General features: G+C 43.3%; 1 protein-coding gene across 1 annotated transcript in view; it reads right to left on the minus strand.

Moving 5' to 3' along the window:
* Positions 1-27,450, minus strand: part of TEDC1 (tubulin epsilon and delta complex 1) — a 69,905-nt gene that overhangs the window by 22,354 nt on the left and 20,101 nt on the right. The window contains exons 4-6 of the mRNA XM_086901475.1: positions 25,341-25,499; positions 19,993-20,091; positions 993-1,079 (exon numbers count right to left, since the gene is read on the minus strand). Coding sequence (XP_086757601.1) covers positions 993-1,079; positions 19,993-20,091; positions 25,341-25,499 — 345 coding nt within the window. The remainder of the gene's footprint in view (positions 1-992; positions 1,080-19,992; positions 20,092-25,340; positions 25,500-27,450) is intronic.

Consider the following 27,450-nt stretch of genomic DNA (forward strand, 5'->3'; position numbering starts at 1 on the left):
TGAACAGTTTAAAAAGATGCTGCTGGTCAGTTTTCAAGTATTTATTTAGAACTTCAGAAAGCAGGCTAACACTCTTGAACACATCAAAGGCAAATGTTTTGGCAGATACACAGAAATAACTGCAGTTATATTTTATCTATTGGGAGCCAGGCCTGTGCTAATGTTGATGCTTTCCAAAAAACCGTAAGATGGTAAACATGTAAAGCAAAAACCATTAGAGAACTAATGGAAATTGGAAGTACCCTTCAAGACAGGTGAGGTAATTTCACACTGGCCTTTGCCTTGCTCTTAGTTTAGTTTAGTTTAGGAAAAGGCACATGGGCAATTAGCAGTCAGCTCACTGATTCTGGAAATTCTGTAAGCTCATACAGCTAATGTGGTGTGCTAAAGAATTATTTCAGCAACACTGAACGGGCAAAAGTCGTAGAGAGAAGTGAGATGGATGGCATCGTTTGCACTCACTTGAGAAATCCTAAGATGCACAGAGAAAGGGTTATTGATTTTCTTATGATCATTCAACACAGTTCAAGGGGAAATCAGCAATGTCAACACACTATTTGGCTGGGGAAAAAATGAAGTTGTTTTCAATATCAGCCGCCTGCAAATTTAGTTGTTCTCAAGACTGCAATAAAGCTTAGAGGCCCTCTTCTGAAAAGCCATTTAATTTTACAAAAATGTGCAACTGCTATGTTTAAAAACTATTAAAAAATATGAAGATCAGACCTTTTCATTTGTGTTATCTATATGAAATTCTGCCATTCTGCCTTGCTATTCCTCAGCTTGGCTGGGTGAGTCCTACTGAAGAAAACAGGAATGAAAGAGAACTATGAAAACACTCCTTACTTTACTGAGATTTTTTTTTTTCCTTTTTCTCAAGTGCTGTTGAACAGATGGTTTGCAACATTTCATTTTGTGGGACTTAAGGGCCTTTGGAAGTAGCCACCTATGTTCAAGTCATGAAAGATGCTGATCAAATCAGTTTGAGTCCTTACCATCCACTGCCAGTAAACTGCTTCCAGCTGCTTCCATTCCAGGAAGGCTTCCAGCTGCAGGGTCTCAGACTCCAGGAGCTGCAACAGCTGCAGGAGACAAAGGAAAGGAAATCAGGTAATATTGGTCACTGGAGAACCACATGAAATGTGTGCTGAGGTATAAAAAGAGTGTGAGTGGTACATGGGACAGCACTGGGTGGCTTTACGAGAACATTTTAAAAACAGATGGGGAAAAGTGAAATAAAACTCTTCTCCCGTTATCACTGATTTATCCCTCACCCCAAATGCACCAACTTCATGAGCTTTTCCACGCATAAATGTGAGTTTCCACATTGTTTTGAGGGAACAGAGGCATGCAGTTCTGATATACATGCTTAGTGTGTGACCAGCTTCAAGTCTTCTGTGCTTCTTGACTACCAAAATCAGCTGTTTCTCCAGAGGTATTTCCCCATCTATCCCTTCACTCTGAAACAGCATAGAGGAGCTCCCTCTAAAATGTTATGTATTTTATAAACTGTATGATCTGCTGCATGAGGAATCCCTCCCTTTGCCTAAGAGAACTCAAAGGAAAGATGGTGCATCATAGCTATGCAAATTATAATTTTTTTTCACAAATATATGCATGATACACATGTATGCACACACATATATGGTGGAGGGGACATTCCAAGACTAAATATTTATATATCAGTATAAAAAAAATAAACCTCTTGTAAAGAATAAGACAAACAAATTTGCTATAAACCAGAGCTCGCCAGCTTTAACAATTTTGGTTCTGACCACACATTTGAAATGAACAATTTTAACACAAATCTGACATCAAAAGCAACTTCTTAAGATGACCATAAAGAGTGTAGGGCCTTGAGGAGAATGGTAAGGACCAGACCAGTACCAGCTAAATCCATTTTACACAGACAACTATCTTCTGCTGGCTTTGTTTTTCTTTAGTTACTTAGTACATAACATAATTTAAGTAAGTGCAAAGCATGACTTGACTTTGCAATTTTATTATGCAGATATTACTTGAAGATAAAGGAACCAAGGAAAGGAAACCACTTTGCAAGAGTAACTGCTGGAAATTTAGAGCAGTTTGCTCTAAAACACTGCTGGATCCAAAATACAATTATTACACATTTGCTCACACACCAGACACTTGGCATTACGCTTAATGACTCTGCTAGTTTCAAGCTCAGCTGGGATATAAAAGGTGGAAGAATGGCTTTCTGTCTCCTTTTTCCTTTTCTCTTTCGCTTTTTTTTCATAGGTACATCTACAGCACAAATGGCTTGCATTATGGAATCTGAGGCTTGCAATAAAACCCAGCCAAAAAGTTGATTAAATATTCAGGCCACAGCGAAGTTACTTGACTTTAAAGCAGCTTTGTAATGTGATCACGAGCTGCGTGTGATTGCAGTATGAACATGTCTTATTACAGCTAAAGAGGGCTGAAGCTTGGGATGGGGAGTTTTTTTCATTCTGAGCCTTCAAAAAGAAGAGTGATCTTAATAAAAACACAGTCATCATCTTTATTCTCACTGCAATGTTAGAAGTGCCATATGCCACATGCCTCCACAGCACAACTGAAAGGATCTGCTTCTGAAACCAAACCTCTACAGGATCTGCTGCACTTAAACTGACCTTAACAACAATCAAAGCTCCCTGAGCAGTCTCCTAATCTCAAACCCTTTGGGATCTTTTGTATTTGGGTGCTTTTGGTGCCTTTTTTCTTTAAACTGTTTCACTAGTTACACAAAACCTGAACAGCTTGTGTGAAAGCATTCACCTGACTCACCTCTTACAGCATCCTCACCTTTCACTAAGGTGTTAACACCCTCAAACAGCAGCCCAGCAGCTTGTGCTGGATTGCTTCAGCCATAAATCAGTGATGGGGTGACTCCAGCCATCCCAGGAGGACAGAACCCAGAGCTGGAATACACCGTGGTTCCTGCAACAGCCAACATTTGAGTTTCCTCCCTGGGGAGTGCCTGTGGGCACAATATCCTCTGCCATCCTCTGCACAGGCCTTGCAAGGCTTTGATGTTATTGCAGCACGGAGAATAAAGCAGAACGCCATAAAGAAGTAATGTACTACAAATATCCCTGAGATAGCTACCTGAGCAAAAATCATGGAAACAAATAAATGTTCAAGGTTGGGAAGGGACAACGGGTTGCTGGATTTGGGCACAGTGTCCACGTGCCCCAGGGGTGGCAGGGTTTCACTCAGACATGCCTGCACTGAGGATTTAACATTTCTGTCAGGCAGATTCCCTCCCCCAGCCTCATCCTTCACACGAGCTTTTCGTCTTCTTTAACAAACTCTGCTTTTTGTGACTTTGAGGCCACAGTGGTCTCTGTTTTCTTAGGTCACACATCACAGAGCTGCTGTTCCAGAAACCAAAGCCCAAGCTGTACCTCTGCATTCCGCCCCCCCAAACACAGCACCACTTCTTGCTGGTTTACCACCACCAAGAGCTCACACACACACACACACACCACGAGCAGTTCCACCTCTGATGCTACATGAACCTCTCAAAATCCAAAACAAATTCCCAAGCTGTGATAAAGCTGCCTGCCCATTTCTGGTGAGCTAAGGACCCGATGTCACGCCTCCTAATGAAATTCAGACTGAAGTCTGTAGAAGAGCATCCATTTTGTTTCATGAAAAGAGGAAGCAAGCCAAAAAAGTGCCTCATGTGGGTATCTAAGTGATGCTTAAGGATAATGCCTGGAAATTGTGTTTCCCTCTACACAAAATTATGACAACCAAATCCATTCCCTTCATTCTTCTGGAGGAAGTTCTTGCTCTAAAATATTTACACTGACTGAAAAAGTAATGACAAATTCTAATTGCTAATCTCTGTGGAGAGGCAGTTCCATGATGAATGCTGAGAGCAAATGATTTGCAGGAACAACTTTGCAGGAACAGGTCCAACCCTGCCCATGCTGTGATATTCAACAAGAGGCCAAAGCTGAATCTTCCTCAGCACCCACAAGTGTAACTCACGTGTAGTTTAAACATATTTGCAATTACTTTTTTTCTGTAGAGATATTCATCTCTTTCGTATTATTTACCACCATATTAGAAAAGTCATTAGTGCTTGTAGACTGTTATGGAAATCAATATTTAATAAATTTGCAGCATAATGCACCCTTTTCACAGGCTCAGTTCCAGAGAGCTCCCCACAACAAGTATTTAATCTCCCATGCCCACAGCTCATAACTCAACTACCACAGCACTGGCAAAACTATTTTTAATCAAAAATTGCCCTGCCTAAATGTTCAGAAAATCATTTTATTGTAAGACAGACAAAAAAAACAAATGGTCTTTCAGCAATAAATTCTGTTTCTTGGCTCGGAGACAAAACACTGCTAATTCATCACCCTTCATGTAATGTCTGTAGACAGAAAACTTGCACTGGACTCCTGAGCCCTGCACACCTCACCCAAATGCCAGCATCTCTAGAGAATTACTCAAGGCTTGAGACAGGGTTGGCTTAGCAGGAAAGCTTATATGGAGAAACTATCTACTCAATAATTGTTTAGTAGGGGATGGCTTTATTCACTGTGCACTTGGGTAATCTGAATTCTAGCTCTGAATATCTCACAAGCACAGGAGAGAAGCTAAGTGGAGAAGGTCATTCCCAAAAAATGCAAAGAAAAGGGGTAAACACTCATGAAAGTTATACCATTTATGGTACCAGAAATCAACCATAACTGGGATTAAGGCTTTAGAGACCTGACCAAGCATCAGATGAAGCCAAAAGAATTCAACATATCTTCTCCTCTACCAATACAAAATTCCCTTAGCTGAAAAAACCTGCAAACCCTGACAAATGAAAGCCTCTCAGCAGGCAGGTTTTTAGGTTTAAATTTGATTTAAAATGATACACACAACCCAAACTGAACTTTGGCACAGCTGAGTTTTGAAACCCCCTTCACCAAAAAAAAAAACTGAGAAAATCTCAGTATCACAACCATCTCAGGCTGGGACAAACAAACAAACAAATAAACAAACAAACAACACTGTAGGTGGACACACTCAGTGCTCCAAGTTTCAATTCCACATTGTGATTTTTTCCAGAAGCAAAGCTGGTTTCCACACATCCCTTGAAGGCTAAAACAAAAATAAATAGGCCTGAAAACTAGAAAGTCACGCTGGAGTAGTGTGAAATACAAGCAGCTGAAGAGCACAAACCTACAGAACAATAAGCAGCCTCTAGGCACGAGGCAAATAAAGACCTTCTCTAATTTCTCTGCCTGTGAAACATCACTGAGAGCCAAGACTGAGCAGGAGGAGCCCTGCAGCCCAACCATCACGAGGCAGTGGATCTGAAAGGCTCTGGGAGGACAGAAGTGGATGAGAATTACTTCCAGCACCAGCTACAGATCCCACAGGGACCTTGACCAACACCCCAGCAGGGACAGGAAAAGACCTCTGGCTGCAGAAAATGGAATTTCTGTGTCTGCTGAGCATCACCTCTTTTGGAATTGTAATGGTGAGGGGAGGGCTGTGCTGTAAGGGAAAGCAGACTTGAATCTTTTGCAGAGACACAACACACAAAATACAAAACACAGCAGTTTTAGGGGCAGGAGTATCATTTCAAATGCCTGGATATATGCAAAATATCAAACACCCAAACCAAAATATGTGACTTTTCCACCCACCAATGCCAGTTTTATGCCACCACAGCTCAAACTCCAACTGGGCTATCTCAGTTTTACACTGCTGAGAGCAGGAAATCAAACCACTAGTTAAAAACTTAAATGACAAAGATCATCATTATAAAACATAATTGCTATTTGTGGAGGGATTCAGAAAAAAAGCTGTTTAAAATGCAACTGAAAAGAAAATGATATTTAAAACAAACAGAATGAGGCATTTGGCAGATAAAAATTGTATTACAGCTTTCACATTGATAGGCAGTGAACTGGGATGTATTAATTACATTCATTTGCAGAGGAACGGGTCAATGAAGGGACTGCTTGGCATTCTCCCCATGGAAACGTATTAAAACACAGAAAAAATAGCAGGAAAAAGAAGTTTTATACTTCAACAGCCAAGATCAATATATGTAAGAATGAAAAAGGTACACATTTCCTTCCCCTAGAGGTACTGATGATTTTGGGTGCCTAACCTGGCACCCCTGAAGAGCCCAATTTTCAGGCTATACCAAGTACCTTTAGCTCAGTTAAAGCACATCCAGCAGATACCAAAAAACCACAATTTACTTTAGAGAAATCTCAGCTAGAGGATTTCAAAGAAAAGCATCAAATTGTATCACAGTACTGCCTGACAGCTGTTATTATTGTACTGCCAACCAAAACCCCCATGCAGCTGATGTCAAAAAAAGACCATTATTCTCCTGCTTTTATTCAGGCTGTCCCTGTACACAGAACAAAGCATTATCCATACCCATTTTTTTCCTTTCCTCCCCTCCATATACTTGCCCATTTCCCTGTATTTTTTACAGGCCATGGACAATTAATTAAAAAATTTATTCATTATGTGGATTAGTCTAAAACTGCAACCTGATGAGTACATTTTCTCCCAGCCTAGCTCTTTGACAAGCCATCATAGACTATTTGTGCATGCAGGTATTTTCACACATTTTAATATGTGTTACTGACTAGAGAAACTACTAATTTAAAGTCTGCTATAGTTTCTCATGTCAATTAATTTCTCCTGCTAGTCTCTTTCCCACTCTTTTAAATTAAGCAACAAACTTTAAAAAGAGCCACAAATCCAAAATCTCTTGCAAAACATGAATAACAGCTGATTTTATAACTCTATTTCCTGTGCTATTTAAAAAAACAAAAATACCTGCCAGTAGAGCTGAGTTAACATTATGGGCCAATTGCACAAAAAGTTTAATTTTACAAGGCTATAAAAACAGCTCTCCCAGTCCCCTCACAATCTGAGCTACATTCTCACATCCAGAAAAGCAGTACAGTTCAGTTCATCTTTCCAGCAGCAGTTCAGGTGTGGCCAGAGCCTTTGCAATATATGAATTTAACTGTGGTCTGCTGCTTTAGTGAGCAGTGAGGCTGGAGAATGCAGTGGTCCTGTCCTGCTTGACTTTCTGGATGGGTTAAGTGTGTTTTTGATTCAGAGGTGGATGCAGGACAACACAAGGTCCCAGTTAGGGATCACAAGATCATCATAGTTCTGGGGCACTTCAGGATCAGCCCTTATCAATAGCTGCACTTTGGCTAAGAAATGACATCAGTGGCTGTCTTTGGCTATTTTTGTACAGAAGAAGAGTGAGAAACCTCTTTTCTGGCAGAAACTGATACCTCATTTCTCTCTGGCATGAAAACAACAGTGTGGACTCCACAAGCAGCTCTGCACTTTCTAGTGGCTACTGTTAGCTTCAAGGCACAATTCAAGAGATGAGTCAGGAGCTTTAAAGCTCCTCACCCAAACATTTTTTTCCTGATATTTAATTTGTTCCTTCAGGGTACAATAGCCCAGATAAGATCCTAGGCTGCACCAGGAGAACCCCTTCTGACTCCATCACCAAAAACTACCAGCAAGTAAGGCACTCTCATTCTGTGGTCTCCTCTGACAGAAAATTAAGAGGCAGCACAGCATGACCAGGGGATTTGGATGTGGATACAAGACACACCTCTCACCACACCAGCCTCAGCTGCTAAGTGGCAATTCCATCTTCAGCTTACAGATATCAGATATGGTGCTGGTCCAACCTTTACTGTAGCATAGATGGGACCACAGTGCCTGCCTGTCCTCCCTGTGCTGACCCAAAGCATCACCTGAGCTGGACAGCTTGCTCCCCACACTGGGTTTGCCAGCACTTCCACCAGGAAAAGAAAAAAATATATAATGCCAACCGATGAAAAAATACCTCAGCCTTGTCTCTCCAGCTTATTAATTCCAGCTGCATCGTCTCAGACGGAATTACATTATAGTATATCACTGTCATTGTCACTGTCACAGCATTCAAATTACGTTAAGTATGGCATAAAACAAGCAAAAGCACAAAAGCAGCAGTGGAGCTCAGCATCACTCCATCAGTTCTGCCGCTGGCAGTCACAACCACGTGCTCAATCAGTGCACTATGGATATACTGTGTTTCAGAGACACCTTCCTTTCTTATGGTGGAGGAGTCTAACATATTGCTGCTACATAGTCCAACAATTTATGGAGTCCATGATAAACCACTGCATCATTTTTCAAGGTCCAAGAACTCTATAAGCTTGGTCAGTAAAATGTGCTAAGAAATAACTCATCCCCAAAAAAATGGTGATGGCAACTACAGAACTGCAGCTCTATTAAGTACTTTTTTTTTTGGTATGGATAAGTTTAGCTGAAAGCAATATTAGTGACAAATTGCAGCCTGGGGAAATTTTCAGATCAAGGTAATAATGCTATGAGGCAGAATGATTTGCTTTAGTGTTGCTATATAATGCTGCCAGTTCCCTCCAACTGGACACTAACTGCAGCCAGAGGCCACCTTGCTTAAAAAAATATCTAAAGAAATATTTTAGCACTAAACCTGTCTGGAGTAATAAAAAAAAGCAAAAATCCCAGAGCATCCTTCCCAAGAAGGGGCACTGGGAAAGTGAAATTGGGTAAAAAGTTCAACAACTAAATGATTCATGGCTGATGACAAGGTAGTGCCTTCGAGCTGAAGGAGCTGGTCTCAAGCTCACACTGCTGAAACAGGAGGTGGGAAGGCATTTCTGGAGGTCTCTAATTCAATCTCCTGCTTAAAGGTGTTCAGGGCCCTGCCCAGCACGTCCTAAACACCAACACCACAGATGTCACCCCTTCTCCTGGTTCCAGAGTTTGATCAATTCTTGGCAAATTTTTCCTGTTTAACATGGTCAGATTTTCTCATGTTCCAACTCGTGCCTGCTGCCCCTTCTCCTGTCCCAGTGCACCCCTGAGAAGGGTTTGGTCCATGCTCCAGCTCTGACCACCTCAGTGGCCTTCCTGGATTTGCTCCTGGTCCTTGTGCTGGGACAGGGACACCAAGCACTCAGGCTGGCAGGGACTTGGCAGCGGGCAGGATTCCTGTCCTGGCCCTGAAAGGGAATTGCCAGAGGGGCAGAATTCCAGCCCTGGCCCTCACAGGGATTCCTGTCCTGGCCCTCAGGGATTCCAGCCCCTGCCGTCACAGGGAATTACCAGAGGGGCAGGATTCCTGTCCTGGCCCTGAAAGGGAATTGCCAGAGGGGCAGGATTCCAGCCTTGGCCCTCACAGAGATTCCTGTCCTGGCCCTCACAGAGATTCCTGTCCTGGCCCTCAGGGATTCCAGCCCCTGCCCTCACAGGGAATTGCCAGAGGGGCAGGATTCCTGTCCTGGCCCTCACAGGGATTCCTGCCATGGCCCTCACAGGGATTCCTGTCCTGGCCCTCACAGGGAATTGCCAGAGGGGCAGGATTCCTGTCCTGGCCCCTCACAGGGAATTGCCAGAGGGGCAGAATTCCAGCCCTGGCCCTCACAGGGATTCCTGTTCTGGCCCCTCACAGGGAATTGCCAGAGGGGCAGGATTCCTATCCTGGCCCCTCACAGGGAATTACCAGAGGGGCAGGATTCCTGTCCTGGCCCTCACAGGGAATTGCCAGAGGGGCAGGATTCCAGCCCTGGCCCTCACAGGGAATTGCCAGAGGGGCAGGATTCCAGCCCTGGCCCTCACAGGGAATTGCCAGAGGGGCAGGATTCCTATCCTGGCCCCTCACAGGGAATTGCCAGAGGGGCAGGATTCCTATCCTGGCCCCTCACAGGGAATTGCCAGAGGGGCAGGATTCCTGTTCTGGCCCTCACAGGGAATTGCCAGAGGGGCAGGATTCCTATCCTGGCCCCTCACAGGGAATTGCCAGAGGGGCAGGATTCCAGCCCTGGCCCTCACAGGGAATTTGCAGAGGGGCAGGATTCCAGCCCTGGCCCCTCACAGCATTCCAGCTGACAGTGGATGCAGTCAGCCCCTCTGCCTGGGCACACTGCTGACCCCTGGGCAGCCCCCTGCCCACCTGAGCCCCCAGGTACTGGGGCACTGGAGCACAAGCTTACCCCAGAGGAACACCACTAACAGCCAGACTCCAATTTGAGCTCAGTGGCTCAAACAATTTTCCATTTCTCCCTTATGCAACCCATCTGTAACCAATTTGGCCATAAGGATGTCGGGGTTTTCCTTTAGTGATAAACACAGGCACACTCTCTGTGCCTACCTGCCTTTCTCAAAGCTCCTTGATGACATGCCTCTGTGTCCTCCTGGGATGGGCTACTCCACTCTGCTTTCAAAGAGAACCGGCAGCAGGATCTGAGGGGACTGCAGAGGTGGAAAGTGCCTGTCCCAGAGCAGGTGGAACAGAAGCAGCTGGCAACAGCATGCATCAAAGGAGCAGAAACCATCTGATGCCACAGCCAGTTGCAGGGAAGGAGAATTGTTTTGATCATATTCACCTTTTGAGATTTAGAGCAGTTTAGCTCCTGCAGAGGCTTCTTTCTTTCTACAGCAGGAGAAAAAGCCATTCATACGCTTCTAGCCTCTCCAATCTCCCTCAATTAACTCTCCTTTCTGCTGTCAAGCCTAAAATTCCACTCTGACCTCCACCTACTCCATAGCTCCAGATAAAGCTTGTCCATCTACCAGACAGGATTTGCAAGCCAAGCCCCCCTCCAGATAAACTAAAATCCAAATAAAACCCCCAGCAGCAGCAGCAGCAGCAGCACAGGGATGGGCAGAGAAGTCAGGACAGGAACTCCTCACCCAAAACAACAGGTCCACTGCCTGCCCCAAGAGGAGACTACACAAAATATTCAAAGGCAAGTCATTTATATTAAACATTTTTTTCAGCCTTCCCTTCTAAAATCGACTTGAGTCTGCCTTAGAAACTCCTGATATACATTATCTCACACAATTTGACTGCTCTTGCTTCCACAGTGCACAGCCAGGGATTTCCAAGCCTTGCCTCTCTTAAGAAGGATCTGGAACTTGGCTATAAGCAGACACTGTGTAAAAGCAGCTTTGAAGCCATTTGACCTCTGTAATTCTTCCTGATTTTACACGGATGACAAGAGTTGAATCTGTTCTGCCTCGCTGTTGCAAATGAGTATGTGGATCCACTGTTTCCCAGAGGTTTTAATAACTCCTACAGCAAACCAAGTTTTATGTGAAAAATGTCAGGAAACAAACTGAAAACCATTTGCCTACAGCATTTCAGAAGGAGGATGACATGGCAGCCTACCCTCTCCTCCTGTAAAGTGAACCATTAAAAAAGGCAGGAATAATATTCTTTGTTCCTGCCATGCAGCACAGGGTGGGCAGCACATGCTGTCACTGACAGCTCCTTTGCTTTCTTAGCACTTATTCTTGCCTTGCAATGAAATGTGAGGAAGAAAAATTACATCTGAATTGCCCAGCATTCTCTGGATTTCTGTTTTAAATTGTTTTCTCAGTAGCCACTCTCCTATTCTATCTGGAAATACATAACAACCACCAAATCACCCTTTGTAAGACTGTACCCACTGCTGCTCCAGGAACTGTGGAATGGGGTTCCCATGTACACAGGCAGAAGGAACAAAATCCACCAGAGCTTTTTCCAATCCCAACAACCTTCAGTGCACCAAGCTTGAAACCAACGGAGCCTTCTCACAGAAAAGCAATGAGTTATAACTATCCTGAATTTTAAAGATGATCAAGGCAGTCCCACTAAGAAGACACAACACTTAAAGGGATTGTGTTGAGCATCTTCACACAGATGTAAATGTGGATTTCCAACAGAGCTTATCCTCCCTGGGAGCTCTGGAACCCCACCCACACCAGCACAGCAATTCTGCCCTGCACAGCGCCACAGCAGCCATTCTGCTCCTGACATTACACCACCAAAACACCAGAGACAGCCAGAGGGAAAGAATAAACCTTTCAACCAACACAACTCAGGGAGGTTTAAAGCCAGTTCTTGCTCCATATCATTCCTCTGAGCGATGCCAGGGCACCAAGGAGAAAGCAGCAGTCCAGGAGTCTCTGGCAGGGTCAGAAGTCAGCTCAGAAAAGGGCTGCCTGCACTCCTGACCCTGCTCATCACACAGCAGCATCAAGGGTCTATTTCATTTTAGCCTGCAGGTGACTTTCACATTAAACCCATCCTTACAACCTCTTTTGAACAACCACCATCACAATCCCAGTACTCTGGATCATTCAGCTCCCTCAAGCTTTCTTGTGTGAGCCTCCAGGCCTCCTGCATTTAGGTGCTGGAGCCCCATACATAATGCAATACATCATCAGATCTGCTCTCCCCTGCAATATTAATGCCTGCTCCCATGTTATTTCTCACCAACCTGACTACCATGCATGTAAAATGTCTAAAGTAACTGTGGTTGGAAGAGCAACACAAAACATTAAGTCATTTAACAGGGGGGAAAAAAGCCTTGCCTTTCAGTGGCAGTGCTGTTCAGAGCACATGGCAGCGAGCCTGTTTTACACCTCTAATGTACAACCCAGCAGGATAAATGCTAAAGTTGGAAACTGCAGCACTCAGAGTTAAAAAGTGCCAGAATTCAAGCTGCCTGAACAACACTAATTTGACCCTCCCATGTGTATAAAGTCTAGAATTATGCAACTAAACTGTTTCCCTTCATAATCTGTCTCACCAAGGGCACAGACTGGCTGGTGCTCACTCCACATGATATTCCTTTTTCCTTTCAAATGGCACAGTATTCTGTTTGTTCTTCAGAGGGAAGCCTTATTTGTCACAAATCATTCAAATCCCATTCTAAAGGCAAAATTTTTATCTTGAAAATAAACAAGTTATCCTCCCTAACGACCCATGTGAGACAAGATAATAGCATTGCTGCCGTGTCACAAATGGGAAATGAAAACAAGGAGATGTAAGTAAAACGCTTCCCTTGCTTTTGGATGCCTTAACTGAGACTTCCAAGATGTGATTTTCAGGAAATTTAGAAGTTACTATAAAGCACTTCATGATACATCTACCCAGCACAGCTCAACAACTTGCACAGCCCACCAGGGAAGGTTTAGTTTAAGCAACATACTGAGGGTAATTTGAGAATCCAAAGGCACAGAAGTCTGGCAGCACTCCAGGACAAGGGACAACTGCCTCAGCTGCTGAGGCATCCTTCCTCCCCCAATGGTTCTCCCACCCTTCTTCACCTTCATCAGCCACGTTCTTCAGCTGTGACCCACAAACAAGCACCCTGCCCTCTGACAGACACCGTGGCTCCCAATAAACAGACCTCACGCTCCAAAGCGGTGATCTCCTTCAGATTACTGAAAACTTCCATGATTTTGGAAAGATACTTTTGAAAGCTCCTCCTGCAGCATCAGGAGGTTGTGCACTCAGACCATCACTGGAGGAGGATGACATTTCCTGCAAGAGGGTGACTTCTCAGACTCCCACAAGGAGCAAGACGCTGATTCAAGTCTTTAGACAAGATCTTCCCCATTCACAGCTCCCTGTCCTAATTTTCCTCTCCAATCTTGGTCTTCCTGTTTATATTCATCCCCTTAAGCCTCACCAGGTTTTTCTTCACCCCTATAATCTGAATTCTTTCACATCAGAACTACCTTGCTTCCACAATGCCCTCATTCAGGCTTCTTGTCCATGAGCTTCTCCCAGCTCCTGATTTCCACTGGACAAAGGCCAGAGCAAAAAGGTTCTTCACTATCCATCCTACCCCTTCCCAGAGTCCTGCTTCAGCTCCCAACACACTCCACATTCCCTGTGTTCTTCAATGAATAATGCTGGAATGGTTTAGTAAAAGCAAGTTAAAGACAGGAAGAGAGGAAAACACTTTAAAAGGACAAAGCATTTGCTATTTCTATTCCCAGTGCTGTGGTGAGCATAATTATGCAAATTCAAAAAATTGTCATAATTGACCTTTTCAAAACATGTGTGTCCATGGGCCTAAGATACAATTCTTTGGTGAACCTTGAAATTTATTAAAGGTCAGCAGCTCTAAAACTTAATTTCATTTAATCATTAAAGAACTTATTTAACATGCAGCCATCCCAAATCATCAAGGAATAACAAATTTGCTTAAAAAACAGGTAAAAATTTTGATGCATTTGACTACAGCAAAACCTGTGGTGTTAAAAAGCTGTGAAAAAATTGAAAAGTTTTTGCTACAGAACCTAGCAGTTTAGTTGTTCATTCTGAAAATGTAACAATGCCAAAATCCAAAGGTCCAAGTCCATCTGAAGCCCTGGAAGCAGATCTGGTAAATGGTCAGAAGTCACTACTGATTCAGACAGAGTTAATCCCAGCAGAGTGTAGAGTAAGTCTAAAATCTCATTCTGTTTGGACTCTCCAGGGCTTGGCTGTCTCTTCCAAGCTCCTGCTCCAAGAACTGTCACAGATCTTTGTGCTCCTTTGGGGAAAACTGTTCTCCACCTTTACAATCTCACTGCAGCAACACAGTCTCTGCCCACCTCCAAAACTGGTTCTTTCTGTGAAAAGCTCACACAGATCCTGGCACAACTGCTGGTGAAATGAAGCTCCATGAAGATTTCTCTGACATCAGGACTGGCCAAAGAGGGATTTTGGACAGAACTGGCACAAAAAGAAAACCAAAACAGGAAAACCCCACATTTTCACAAACATTCACAAGCCCCAATGTAGCTACTCTTATCTTATTTTTTATGCAGGAGCCATTTGAGAAATTTCAAGTTGTTTTTGTGGTTTTTTTCCACCACAACAAATAGACAAAGCTGCCCTTAATTACAACAGGAGCTACAACACAAAATACTGATCCTGTTCCAGGACAGAAATGACAGAACTGTGGCTTTCAGCAAGGGAATGAAACAATAAACTTATAAACAGCTGAGGGCCACACCAAACCCAATTTGCTGCCAGAGCACCACGGAAGATCATGGATCTATGACAATTTCTAGCAATGAAGGCAGTTTGTCCTTGGAGCTCAAGGTCATTTCTTCACTGAACACCAAATCTTTTTTTCTGGAATTTATATGCATTTACAATTACTTTGTTTCCCCAACTTAAATCTTTCACCCAGCAGCACCACAGTCTATAGGATGAATGTCATTTTTTTTTTTTTCCATCAGTATCTACACTCTGAGAAATGTGTTGCTTGAACTGTTTCTTGTACAACAGATGGAAGGACGTTATAAAATATCAGATGGCTCCCTTAACAGGCTCTTTGAAATTCAAATAAGGTTACATATCCTTCACCTCGCCATACAAGACCACAACAGGGTTGATTACAGAAATACTAGCACAGGTCTGTGTCAAATCAATAACGTGACACGGTGTCAAGCTTATCAGAGGGGTTTAAATGTTTATTTGCATTTAGTGCCTGCCTGCAGCGCCTGTCACCACCAGGAACATTCCAGGAAGTCCCAAACAGCCAACACAAGGACACCAAATATAGCCTGGGACACAGCAGCTGGAACTGCCACAGTTATTCCATTCTCATCCAAGAGGGTGAACAACCTGGGATCCATTTCTGGAGATAATGCAATAGCACAGTAATTATCCAGCAGCCAGACAAATAACTTGTGTTAGCTGGCAGACCTTTCTTTTGCAGCTCTGCCCCTACACACGTTCCAGGAGGTGGTGCTGTCCCTTGGAAGCACTGAAATCACTGGTTTCTCTTTGCAGACAAAAGCTTCAGCAGATACGGGGCACTTTTTATGCCAGTGCACGAGCTGAAGACTCAACTTTCATGAAAAAGTAACTGTTAAATGCACATTCAGTGTTCCTGAGAATTCCAAGCCTCCCAGCTCCTAATCTGAATGTACTTGTTCTGGAGAGAACAGCAGCTCTTTAATGCTCTGCATGAATTCAAACCACGGGCTGTTACTCACAGAGAATAAACCTGTTGTGTCACCCATCTGTAACAGCCATCTGGGACAGATGTTTTAAATGGAAACTGCCACAAGATTTAGGGTTCACTATCAACCTACCTTACACCTTTGTGAACCAGTATCACAATGTCTATTTATAACACCTTGAGCAGTTAGTTACCCCTCGGATGGCCCAAGGAGAAATGATGGATCCCAGCTGGCTGAAGGACAGTACTTCACACTGGTGCCCTTCCCTGAGAAATCAACAGTCCAGAAAGCAGATCAGTGCTGTGCCTGTACCATCCCACCCCATCCCTGCTGCTGGGAGAGCTGAAGCTCACTTGAATCTTTTATGGGCATGGAATTGACCATATATTATGTATGCAAAGTCAGACAGACTATTTGTTTGCTCTCATTTCCTTGCTACCAAGAACCTTGGTTTCTTAAGCCAAATAAATCACCTTTAAAGCATGTTAACGATCAACAAACATAAACATTCTTCACAAAATTCTGAAACAAAATTATTAGCTATTCACATCCTTCTATAAATTTCACTGCATGTCCATCTGGCAGACAGCTGCATTATTTATTTGCTGTCACACTCAGTAAATTGATTTACTGGCATTTAAATGTGTCATCTTTACTCATTACAATTTCAGGGATCGCTCCAGCACTGCCAACATTGCACCAATGACCTGAGTTTCAACTTTTAATCTCTCCTAAGATTGAATTCCACATGCAAAGCAGTATATGAAGAGACAGAGGAAACTGAAGGACTAAGGTGCTTTGATTTAAAGTTCACTGACCTCTACACACTAACAATTTGGTGAGAAGGTTGATTTAATGACTCAAATGCAACGTACACTTTTTTGAGCGCAAGGTAAACTTCAGAACTGGCAACACTGCTGTGCAGAATTCAGGTGAGTGGACTTGATGGACAGGGAAGAGGAATGAGGCCACATCCTTGGAGAGGATTAGTGCCCTGGAAAGTTTGGGGCAGGTGTGGTTTACCCTGAGCCACATCACCTGCATGCTGTCCCAAGTGTGCATCTATCAGCTGCGGTGCCAGGGACCAGAACTCCAGCCCTGGAGATATTTGGGGCTGGCAAACAGCAGCAGCCCCCACCTCAGCCCAGCTGCCATTTAAACACAAGCAGCACCCTCCAGCTGGGAAAACCCAGCAGAGCACAAGAGACTCGAGGTGCCCTGGGCTGTATTCCAGGACACTGAGTGAGAAGTGCAAGAGACTTCCAAGAAAAGAAGCAATGACCCACCAGGAGCTCCCCCATTTGTGTGCTCCAGCACAGCCCCGGGCAAACAGCCCCAGGACCATCCCCACTGCCCGAAGCACTTCTGTGCTGCCTCTGGAAAATGCACTCCAGCTGAAATAACACCTCCTCCCCTCCACTGACAGCCCCAGGCAGCCAAACAGAGCCCTGACCTGCAGCTCACAGCCACACACATGAATACAGCCAAACCTCAGGAAAAGTTGGGGTTTTGATCACGCCTCGCTGGAGAAAAACGTAATTAAAACCATTAGGTTTGGAAAACTTCCAGCCCTATGAATCTGACAAAGACATTTATGGTGATAGAAGAATAATAATGTCCAGTAAAATCCCCGGACATAAAAGCACTAAAAGTGTTTTACAGTCAAAAATCCAAGGAAAGAACATTTAAAATAAGTTAATATGCATCTTCTATAGAAAAGGAGCAGCGTGACTTTTATATTTCATAACGTGAAGCTTGGCTTCACAGCTATCTGTATCCTATCACACTTTTCCTGTCAGACTAAACATCTCTTGTTTTGATGCAAACAGAGCAATTCCTCTCACAGGGTATTTTTGATGAAAATGAACTTGAGGCTTAAAAAAGAAGAGCCCAAGTCCCTTCTGTGACAGCGAATTTCTGACGCTTCGATCCACTCTGTGCTGCCAGGCTTCAAAGGACACCCAGGATGAGAAGGGATTCATGACACCATCCAGCAAGAGGGGTGCATTTACAGTACAGCATATTAACATGCTTGCTCTTTTTATTGATCCGTGCAGGAGGTTCTTAGTTGAGGTAAAATTAAGAGAAATGTCTCATTTACTTGAAAAAAAAAAACAATTTCACAGTTTTTGGAGAAAACATTTGGCAGAGTGCTGCCATCTGCACCAATATTTGAAAACCAAGCCATTCAAATATGCATAATTTACTTAATCTTAGCAAGATATTTGAAAATTAGAGGCCTTTTATTATCTTTTCCAAAGCAGCATCACTTTGCATATTGAGTATTAGATCCATCTGGAAAAGTGACACTCAAAACAACAATGCCTTTTCAAGCCCATACCACCTTGTTGTACCAGGCTCTTCCTACACACTGAGCATATGACTTCCAGAAGCTGCTTTTGGAAAACAAGGGTAAGGGGAAACCAAATCTACAAAGAAAGTTCAAATAGTGACAACACGACAATTATAAGCCTCTCAAAAGCATCTACACTTGAGTGTTGTGCTGACTTCCTGCAGTTTCTCCTGTTTATTTTAGAATCAGGCACAAGAGAGCAGCTTAGAACTCCTTTAGTGAACAGGTTTGAGAGCTTTAAGAGGTTAAGAATTTCACAGCTGATTATACTGACAAATAATTCCAATTTTGGATCAGTCCAAGCAGTAAGCGACATAAGAAAGGAATTTCCAAGACACATGCACTGGAGCTGGAGCCTGTTTGGCATTGCACCTGTCAGAGCCCAGAAACTGAAGATAGATTGTGGCCACTTGGAGTTTATTTAAAGAAAACATCTTCTGTCACCTGCCTCTCTGTCATCACCCTGGTTTTGTTTCCTGTATTTGCTGTTTGAGCCAGGGAAAGGTGGAATGAAGAGTTTGCTGATTTGAACTAAACAACACAGCTGCCCACCAAACCTTCTTGACTGTGGCACTCTACCTGACCACAGTGCTTCCAGTACAGAAAAAATCCTTCCATTTTATCCTGAGACCTGGAGCAGGCACCCAGGAAAGGGAGCAGACTGCAAGGAAAAGCTCCTGGAATGATTCATTACCAAAGCAGTCAAAACCAAATACAATATGAGAGTGTCATTAAGCTTTATTGCAACACGTCAGTGACACACTCAGGGTAAGGCTTTGGGGAAAAAAGGTTGTTGCAAATGTGCACAGCCTGGAAGTTTTTAGTACCAGCCTGCCAGGCCTTTACAGGCATTTGCTAAGATCTGGAAGATCAGATCTTAGCAAATCTTAGCAAATCTGGAAGCAGATCTTAGCAAGATCTACAGCCTTCAGAGCAAGGTGAGCCAACCACAGGAGGGGCACTGCCAAACACAAGTGAAAAAGAAATCCCAAACTGACTCAAGGCTGTTTGCTGCAGAAAAACAATAAATTTCCAGGAAAATGTTCCGAACAGATGAATCTTACCAAGAGGCTGGATATGAACTGTTCATCCAAGAAATGCTCAGCAATGAAAGATTAACGTGCAATTTACTTTAGGGGCTTTGAACATAAAACCATCCTCCCACCTTCAAATCTACTTTCCTGAATTTCTTTGTGCAGAATATTTACAATGCCCACTTTCATTCTTAAGCAAACAGCAGAAAGAATATCTTCTTTGAGCAAACAGGTCTGGACAGACTGCAGAAATTTGCCAAATATTGATTTTGTTAGGGATGAGCTTGAAATTTCCATCTTGTTTCATTTTCACACTGAATGAACTTTTAGAAAGTGATCTTTTAAAACAAATGTATTACAGTGCATTAAAAGAAGAGAATTAAACCACTTCAGATAATTAACTGAAACACCTATGATAACTGAGTAATTGAGAACAGTAGGAATTTTATCCTTCATAAATATCCTTTGTCCTAAGAGGTTCTGTCTTGCTCAGGCAGGGCCACAGGCAGACACTGGCAGGATACAACAGCAAGTCAGCCAACTTATCTAGACTGATTTATTCTACAAGCTTTTTCTCCAGTAGCACTTTCAGTCAGGTCTCTTCCCACTCCTTGTCTATCAGGTTTTATAAAACTTACCCTGATACCTTTGGATTTATGTTCTAGCAAACCAGATTTGGTGAATACAAATAAGTGAAGAAACTGAAAATTCAATATATAAGCCTTTATTTCTACTGAGCACTAAGTTAAAATACTGTTATAGGGAATGCAGTCTCCACAATGTTTGTGTAAAGCATGCTGAGCATCCAAGAATCACAGGAGAAGCATTCATTACCTGCTTGCAGTTCTCTGGCTGCCTAATGAGATCTGTTTCTGTGACAGAAAAATGTCTGAGGTTCTGGTCCATATGGGAGCCACTTGTGAATAAATGGATCTGGAAGAGATAATAATAATTTAAAAGATCTTTGTCAGTTGAAGGAGCAGATCATTAATGACCAGCCAGCCCTGGGTTGGCAGGGTGATGTGACAGTGCTTACAAACCCTTTCCCAGCGGGTCCAAGTGTGGCACAGCTGCCAGGATGGAAGGGATGCACATGCACCACAATCAGTGCAGGAAATGCTCCACCTGCCACAACCACACACAGGAACTGCAACCACAGCTGCCACAGCAAAACTGAAGCTTTCTCCCTTCATCCTGTCTTGAAGACTTTTTCCTTTCCTTTTAAGCAGAAAATGCTACCTGGGTACAGCAAGGTTCTTTTTTGCTGCTCTATACTGCTGCCTTTGGCTTACTAAGACCTTGTCCCAGCTGCACTGGTGATGGTATCATCAATTACTTGATGAAGAAGCTTCCCAAGTTAGTCAAGGGAACAATAAAAAGCAATTCCTCCTATTCAGAGCTGATCCCTTTGTTACTGTAATAACTGCAGCTGCCAAACAAGATAGCAGTGCACATTTGTCAGACAATCACTCATATTTCATTAATATTTCTACCAGAAGACAGAGAATGTTTCCTGCTTTTCTTCCTTTATTCAAATACCAACTTTATCACTCACTTGGGTATTGACAACTATTTTAAAGTTGACAGGCACTGGGTAATTATCAACCCTTCCGTGAAACTTCAGAATATTTTAGCGTTCCTTCCCCAAAACTCACTGCTGGTGACAACCATCTGTCACATGTGCAGAGCTATGCCAGTTTAAAAATAAAAGAGCACCTCCCCACACAATGTTCTTCCTTTCCACTTGCCACTCCTCTCTCTCCCTGCTGCATTCTTGTGTAACTCTGGCTGCCAAACCTTTGGGTCCCCAGCACTGAATTTCAGCCCCTTTTTCCAAGGTAGGTGGCAGCAGCAAACCTGGGTGAAGCCCAGAACAAATGAAGTAAAGCTGTAACAACAGAGGGATGAGGTGTTCCCCTGAGACCTGACTAGCTGGGCACTGAAATAACCCAGTATTTGTATTTTCACATGATAATTGAGAACTAACAGAAGATAAACAAGGCTTGAAGAGGGAAAGAGCACCAAAGCAGAAGTAGCAGGTGAGAGGCAGAACGTGCACAGCTGATGCTCCTGGCACTGGAACACCCCGAGGTGGAGGCAGGTCTGACTGAACCTCACCTCAACCTTTGCAGGAGAGCACAGGCACACTCAGCACCTCTTCTGGGGAGTTCCCAGCACCAATTCCTAAATGCCCTTGAGCTCAGACAAGCTGCTCTCCCCTGCAGGGTGCCTAATTCACCTAGAGAAGATGAAAATGGGGCTCACTCATGGTTCTCCCACATTTGTGCAAGAGAAAAAAATTCTGCTGCATTAAAGAATGTTCTTCTGAGCTCTAATAGCAAATTCACCTTAGGGGAAAAAAGGGAAGATTTTCAAAACAAATAGACAAAAAAATATATAAATAAACAAGGTAGCAATTCCCATAGCAACATGGCTGATTTTTCATGTCAGGATACAGATGCATCTAACAATTGCAGTTTAGCTCACTCATAAATTACTGACAATGAGGTAATTACCCAGCACCAGTCCCTGCCCTCTGTTATTCAGAGATCAAGACTTTGTCCTTGTCCCTCTGCTCTTACTACCTCAGAACAGAGGTACAACCCATCCAATCCACTGCACTACATCTTCTTTTCTATTGCTGATGTTAGAGGGGTCACAAGAAACCACTCCATTCACAGGTGGTAATTCCCAGTGCTGCTCTGCATTCTTCCTGACAATACAACCCTTGTTCTTCATTTCCAAGCATATTGAAACCATTATTGTTCCTTTACCATGATCTGATAGCTCCAATTATGTTAAACTCTTCTTCTATCACCGAGTATTCAATTTAAAATCATTTTATTCTTACTAACCCGTATGCACAGCTCATAATCAGATATTCACCTGCTTAAATAAAAAAAAAAAAAAAAAATCATCTCTGAACCTGATCTAACTTCAGGATGAAGGAAAGCTGAAAATACCCCCAGGAAATCCATCAGTCTTGCAGAAACTCACCTGTTCCTCTATTTTTTATAACATGCTGATTTTGGCACAGTGCATTTAACAGAGCCCCCCCCAAAAATGGAAGTTTTAAACTATGCAGGTTCCTGTTTTGCTGAAACCATGCAAGGCCTCTCACCTACATTTTTTTAAGGCAAAGTGGTAACTCAAAACTAAATCAAAACAACTGCTCTCTCCTGTGAATTCAAGAGGGATCAAAACCCAGGCAGATATTTTTCAGGCACTTGACAGAAAGAAAAAGAGAACAGAAGGAAGCAAGAGATGTGCCTTAACACAGCCATTTATTCTCCACGTATTTGGAGGCATACCAGGTAAATTTGTACCACTGAGAATTTCGAGGGAATTAGAATGGTATTACCACATTATACTCTCAAAGAGAGCCAACCTGTCCGTGTTGAGAAGCCATTAAAATGTTATTCAACAGCTCATAGCCTCAGGCTGCAAACTTCTCAGAAACAGAAGAGGTTAAGATTTCCCTCAGGAAGGTTTCCTCCTATAGCAGGACATGTGTGCCTCTGTAAGCTTCAACACACCTGGGAGCAGCCAGCAAAGGGACAGCCAGGCAGGTCACCTAACAAGCAATTCCCAGCACAGGAGCAGCTGCAGCTGCAGGGAAGCTTCCCTCTCCTGGGAACTGCAGAACTTCATCCCACCGAGCTCAGGTGGCCGCAGCCAGGACAGGGGAGACAGAGGACACAGCAATGTTCACACTAAAATACAGAGTGGAAGGAAGAGCAGTCATCTTCTGGGTAAAAACATTTTTTCCAAGTGTGTTGTGTTTTTCTCAGAAAGGCCCAAATAGAGAAAATGGCATTTTGGAGCCCGTGTGAGTCACAGAATGAAATCTGCAGAAGTGTCGCCGCTCGTTGACAAAAATTACAGCTCCTGATCAGCAGTAAATAAGATTGTTCCACAGCTGAGACACAGAACCTGGTACGTTATTAAACAGAGCCAGTAAAAGCCATAATTATCATTTTGTAGAGAAAGCCCTCTGTAAATCTGTCAGCATAATTAAAAAGCATAACACTCATTAGCCTTTTGCATACTGTGTTTGGGGTTTATTAGAGGAAAGCAGCGGCTCATACAGAGGTCATATTGGGTCAGTTCCATCTTCTAACACATAGAATAGTTTAAAAGTTTTGGAATTAATGCAGTAGTAAAAGCAATTCCTCTAGAAAGAGTCACAAAATATCAATTATTGTTTCTACAGCTGTTCAATGGTGTAAGTATGTTATATTTTGTGTAACTGCTAACATTAATGTGGCACTGTAATGAAGTCCTCCCAAGGTCACATTTACCTTCCTATTCTACTTCTAATTCAGACTAAAATACAAATCAGAGCACTGCACTTTATTACAGCTCTGAGCAGAACTCCCACAGCTGCACACATAATATCAGTGTGGGTTCACATGTGGAGGAGTTGGGCTCAGTTCCATCCTCCCGTGGTGGCAGCCCTGACTGTGACAATCACCACCAGCACCACTGCTGCCTTTGGCTTAGCCCAGCAGTGACTGCTGCAGAAAACAGCAATGACAGCTTTGGGAAACTGCATGAACAGAGACACAATTCTCCCTGCTGCTTATTCCTCCAGACTCTGCAAATCGTGGTCCTGCAGCATAACTAACCTGTCTCTTGTCTGGCTGTCCTCACTTTAGCACACATTTTGCCTTAAAGAGCCACAAAGGGAAAAAAAAAAAATAAATAAATCCAAGTTTATTTCAAAGCACAGCTTCCACAGGAGGGTCATCATCTCCTCATCTCCCCTGTCAACAAGTTTAGCATGTTGCCCCATCAGCACATCTCTTCATTAGCTCATCTGGACCCTGAGAAGATCTCTGCTTGTGCTCCAGCTCCCAGGTTTGACCTGCTCTTAATTCTTCCTCGGCCTCATTAACTGCGAGCCGAGGCACTGGAGCTGCCTAATGATTTGTTACTGTCAGGTCTCACATAAATCACAGCCCTGATGATGAGTTATGGAGGCATTTGCCTCACCTACTAGAAAAACCAGCATACCTTAAACAGAGGTAGTTTATCAGGGGGAGAAGATGCCAATCATTTCATTTTGAGCCACCTCTCCCAGCCCCACCACTGTGATCACAGTGCAAAAAGCCAAGGACTGCACAGGCACTTCCAGGGAATCACCACCTCTGCCCCCACATCAGCAGAGGTCAGAGAGAAGCAAAAGGTGCTTTTAGATGCTGCACACACAGCACCTGATCCCTCTTCCCCAGGGCTGTCAGTCAGACATCTGCCCTAGCAATCAGCTCATGGAAAGAACAAAATCTAACCTCATTATAGTTTTTAGCACTGCTCTGTCAGACACAGGATTCAAACCAAGAAGGCATCTTCATTCAAAGGTGAAGATGATTCTGACAACTTTCTGATGTGTGTTTTGGGAAGAAATTTCCCCAAACTGTTTTTAGTCTCAAAAAACGGTTTTCTGTGAAGATTTGGAGTACAGTAATAGCTGGCTCCATTTAAATTATTTAAAGATATACAAATGGAGAAAGGGGGAAAGCAACAATTAACTTTTAGGACTACCTTAAGAACTGTATTTTTTCATTTGTTTCTGGAGTCACCATCACTGTTGACTTTGGGACTGAAGGCTGGTTCCACCCTCAACAGGCACAGATTAAACAGGCACCTGAACACTCACAAATGGGAAGAGAACTGGAACTTCAGCAGTGCAGAGACCATGACTCATTCCTGATTTAAAAGCAGGTGAATTTTGGATGCTGCTGAGATGCCCCCTTGTACTTTTTGGAAAGAGACTTTGCACTTATTTTGGTATTACTGTCAATATTTAACATTTTGAATCCACGTTTCCAATGAACTTAAGAGTTCTGCATGGCTACTTCTTGTCTGGGGAGCCAGAATGGTCTGTCTTGTTCCTACTGGGCATTTTCTGAGAAAAACGGCAGCAGCCTGTGGTTGCAGAAGTGACTAATGTGCCAACCTGCAAAAGAGACTTTTATTCAATCACAGCCTTACAAACACTGAACATTTTCTCACCCTTCTGCCACACTGGGGAAAGAGAGAGGTGCTTCTATTCAGAGCAATTCAGTCTTATCTACAGGAAATGCAGAACTGGCAAACAAGAATCATTTCTACGTTTAGCTCTAGCTGACAGGGCTTTTAAACAATAAACCATGTCACAGTGAGTTAGAAGGAGCATTTACCTTGTGCAGAAGTTTGCAGTGCTCTTGGTGCTGAGCGTGCAAAGTGCACCACTGCAGCCTCAGCCTCCCGTTTAACCACTGCAGGTATCGAACATCCACTCTGTCCTCAGCTCCTGCTTCACCTGGGCCTTCCTGGCTGGTGGGCAGCTCATCTTCACACTGAGAGCAGGAAAGAATACCAGACCTCAATGAGTTTCAATGTTTTCAAGTCATTCAGGAGTGAACAAACAAGATATATAGGCCAAAGAGGAGGAAAACCGCCCTCAAATGAAGTCGGTTCCAGCAGTAGAGAGAAATTAGAATACAGGACTGGGAACAGCCTAAACAAGGAGAGAAGTGTGGAATAAACACCAGCTTCTCAGCTGTGACGTGGTGAGCTGTCTCCTCTCCCATCTTTCATTTTCCACACCGAGGAAGACACAGTGTTCCTGAGACAGCAAGCATGTTCTTTACCCAGATGGGGAAAATTGACTAGACCCTAATATGTCAAAGAACATAAAAAACAGATTTAGCTCCTGCAGTGTCTCCCCGAGACCCTATTTTGTAAATCAACAACTTATACAGGGACAAAATCGTGGGCCTCTGCTTGCCCAGCTGTTTTCTTTTCTCCATCCAGCATTTCCCATCTGGCAGGACTGAGGGAAAGGAAAAATCATGCAGCTGGCAGAGACCAGGACTCCACAGAGGCTACAGCTCTATCACCTGTCTTGTTTGTTTTGCCTTTTTCCAGAGTCATTTGGAAGGAAGAAGAGAGAAGCAAAGAGTTTCCATTTGTTCATCCTGTCCCACTTTCCTTCTGCTGCAGATAAAAAGCCAACAGCAGCCAAACACCTTCATCTTCTGCATGAGATTTCTGCAGCACATTTCTGTCCCACCTCTTTCCCAGGGAGCACGGGGGACTCCACCTCCCCCAGCCCCTGGCACAAAGAGATCATTCACATGTACAAACAGATCTCTTGGTTTTCAGCTAACACTCCTGCAGATTGCAAATGAAAAGGGGAAAGAGACAGGGGTAGTTTTACTCCTGATGCCAGTAATTCCATTTAAAGCAAAGCCTCCCATTTCATGCAGTCTGCAGGAATTGCACACAATAATCACAACCCATCATTCCAAACATTTTTACCACAACATGTCATAAGAAGTAGGAGTAACACAGAACTGCAAAGACCTGGTTATTCAGAATGGATGTTTGCCAGTCTGAAAGGAAGTGTCTCCCTTAAAGTAATTTCTTTAAAGTGGAAATTTAAAAAGTCTACTTGAAACATGACTGTTTTCAAGAAAACACTTAGGCAGATATTTGGACCCATAGACCTTTATGGTATTTAAACATATGTCCTTCCCTGCTTCACAGATTTCCACGTTCAGTAAAATCCTAAAAAGATCCAGCTGGCAGGCAAAGATGGAATGTGGCTCCAATTTGGATCCTAAACAAACAACAAAAACCGTAAAACAAAGCAATTTGATCTTGCCTTAAATGCAGATTTTAACAGAAATGTGTCTACAACCATGGTCAAATAACCCTCTAACACTTGTTTTAACCTAAATATCTCCAGCTGACAGGGCCTCTATTACAGTGAGTGTTCCTATTATTTATAAGCACAAAAATGCTGTTCTGGTCACACACCAAACTGTATCAATATTACAGCTTTGTTCCCTTTTGCTCTGTGGCTCAGATAAACACATGCTATAAATCACAGAGGTGTAGGGCTGCTAAAGGGCTTCTTTTAAAGGCACAGGTTCATCTTTAACATAAAAAAAGGGGAAAAAAAAAAAAAAGAAAAATGAGTTTGTGCCACCTCCAGTGTCCCTCATTTTCCTCTGCTCCTTTGTGTCCAGGCTCCTAAACCAAGGCACTGTGTCCCAGGATGCTGCAGTCCAAGCTAAGCACCCCCACAGATTTTTGGGACAAGCCCCTGTTCTGCCCTAGGATGGTTTCTGGACCAGGAAAGCATGCAGCTATGATTATCAAGCTGTCCATTAGCATGATAAGGCAAGCAGCTGGGTGCTAGTCACAGCAGCAGAGAAAACCCACGTGTAAAGAACATTAACACACCTCACATAAGCAGCCAGAAACAGACTTGGGAATCCCAGGTTAAAACCTGCATTGTCC

This window comes from Cyanistes caeruleus, chromosome 9, assembly GCF_971803275.1.
Source record: "Cyanistes caeruleus chromosome 9, bCyaCae1.hap1.1, whole genome shotgun sequence".
Classification (NCBI taxonomy): Eukaryota; Metazoa; Chordata; class Aves; order Passeriformes; family Paridae; genus Cyanistes; species Cyanistes caeruleus.